The following is a 2,261-nucleotide window of genomic DNA, read 5'->3' as shown; positions in this document are numbered from 1 at the left end:
TGTCGAGCGACATCGCGGCAGCCGCCATCAACACACAGGAGGAGGTCGAAAGGGTGGCCGCAGTGTCTAGCAGCCTCAAGGGCAACTTAGTCCGGGCACTCCGGATAGCTGCCATCAACACTAGGGCGGCCGTGTCGGAGCTGTAACATCCGGTCGTCCCCCTCCGGCCTAGGCACACTCTGGGTCCGCTGCCCGGTGGCAGCCGCGAGAAAAATCGCGGTCGCCAGCGCGATCACCGTGGGGTGGACCCGGGTGACGGTGGAGGCCCTCAGCGCCCGGCCACTGCAGTGCTACCGCTGCCTCGAAATGGGGCATACGCGTCAGCGGTGCACTGAAACCGAGGATCGGTCGGGTCGCTGCTATGGATGCGGCGACCTCGGCCACAAGGCGAGCGAGTGTCTGGCCCAGCCAAAATGCCCGCTCTGCGCAGATGCGGACAGGCCGGCCGGACATCGCCTCGGCAGCCGGGCGTGCCCCGCCAGTGCGCGGCGAGATCGCACCGCCCAGAAAGGGGCTGGTGAGAAAAAGAAGCGGAAGACAAAGTCGGGGGCCAAGGCAGCGGCCCCCGCAGCGGCTAAAGAGGGGGCAGGTGCGCCCGCCCCCAGCCAAAAGGCAGTATGGCCCATTGAGGCCCCCAAGGCCGTCGCACCAGCTTCGGCCAAGGAGGCGAAGACGGCCGTGTAATGGGGCCCAAGGGCCCAATTATACAGGCCAACCTGAACCGCTCGGCCAGGGCACAGGATCTTCTGATGCAGAACCTGGCCGAGCGGGGTGCCGGGTTGGCCGTCGCGTCGGAGCCACACAGGATCCCCGAACATCCGCATTGGATGGGAGACTTTGTGGGCTCCGTCGCGGTGTTATGGGTGGGCCGGCAAGGATCCCCGCCATGTTCCGTCATCGAGCTGGGACGGGGATACCTTGCCGTTGAATGGGGAGATATCGCGGTGTTGGCCATTTATGCGCCTCCCAGCTGGTCCCTCGAGCTCTTCGAGCAATACCTGGACGGGGTAAGGAGATGTATCTCCCGCTGCCAGCCCCGTCCGGTGCTTGTCCTGGGGGATTTTAACTCCAAAGCGACTACTTGGGGGTCCCCCAGGACGGACTCGAGGGGCCTGGAAGTGCTCGAATGGGCGGCGGGACTCGGGCTCGTGCTACTTAACACGGGCTCAGTCCATACGTGCGTGCGGCATAACGGGGGCTCCATCGTGGACCTTTCATGGGCCACGCCCCCGGCCGCGCGCCGTAACACGGGTTGGAGAGTGGCGGAGGAGGTCGAGACGTTGTCTGATCATAGATACATTCTTCTCGGCCTCCCCGCCGCCCCAAGGACGACACCCCGGCGCCGCCCTGGGGAAGGAGAGCCACCACCGCGATGGGCGCTGAAGCGCCTAGACCAGGACGCTCTGATGGCGGCAGCCCACGTCGTGGCCTGGCCAATGTCATCGGCCGGGCCAGTCGACGGGCTGGTGGAGGCCACACGGCTCCGGGAGGCAATGTCAGCAATATGCGATGTCGCAATGCCCCGGGCCAGGCCCCCTCAGAGGAAGGCGGTGTACTGGTGGTCGCGCGAGCTAACGGACATACGGGAAGAATGTATCCGCGCGCGACGCCGGTACACCCGCTCCCGTCGACGACGACGTAGGGATGAAGACCTGACTGCCGAGCTATATGGGCGATACAGGGAGCAGGTTGTCGCCCTGCAGCTAGCCATCAAGCGAGCAAAAGCCCAGGCCTGGACGGATCTCCTCGACTCTCTGAACAAGGATCCATGGGGGTGCCCATATAGGATAGTGATGGGAAGGCAACGACCCTGGGCGCCCCCACTTACAGAGAGGCTGGACCCCCAATTACTCGGTAGGCTGGTGGACACTCTGTTTCCGCGTAGCGCGGAGGTGTCCACGCCCGATCCCGACTTGGGGGCCCACCCCTGGTCTCCCGACTGGGAGATCACGGGGGAGGAGATGGACGGGATAATAAAGTGGCTCCGGGGCAAAAATACTGCACCGGGGCTCGATGGTATTCCCGGCCGAGTCTGGGTGCACGCTTCGAGCGTCCTGGTCGGGAGGATAGGGGGGTTATATAACCGCCTCTTGAGGTCGGGGCAGTTCCCCGACCATTGGAAGCAGGGACGGATGGTCCTCCTAAAAAAAGAAGGGAGGCCGGAGGATTCTTCCTCCGCATACCGGCCGGTGTGTCTGTTGGATGAGGCGGGCAAATGCTTTGAGAAACTCATCGTTGCCCGCCTCACCAGACACTTGTCC

At 64.3% G+C, this 2,261-nt stretch overlaps 1 protein-coding gene across 1 annotated transcript; it reads left to right on the top strand.

Annotated features, from left to right (window-relative positions):
• Positions 1 to 683: 683 nt before the first annotated feature.
• LOC144477661 (uncharacterized) lies at positions 684 to 2,016 on the top strand (the record flags this gene model as incomplete). The annotated part of the gene is made up of 1 exon (XM_078195396.1): positions 684 to 2,016. A coding segment is annotated over exon 1 (1,333 nt), but the record flags the coding sequence as incomplete, so codon positions are not given.
• Between the last annotated feature and the right edge of the window lie 245 nt (positions 2,017 to 2,261).

The sequence above is a fragment of the Augochlora pura genome, unplaced genomic scaffold (assembly GCF_028453695.1).
Source record: "Augochlora pura isolate Apur16 unplaced genomic scaffold, APUR_v2.2.1 APUR_unplaced_2725, whole genome shotgun sequence".
NCBI classification, from domain to species: Eukaryota; Metazoa; Arthropoda; class Insecta; order Hymenoptera; family Halictidae; genus Augochlora; species Augochlora pura.
This window is presented reverse-complemented; position numbering and strand designations above follow the sequence as displayed.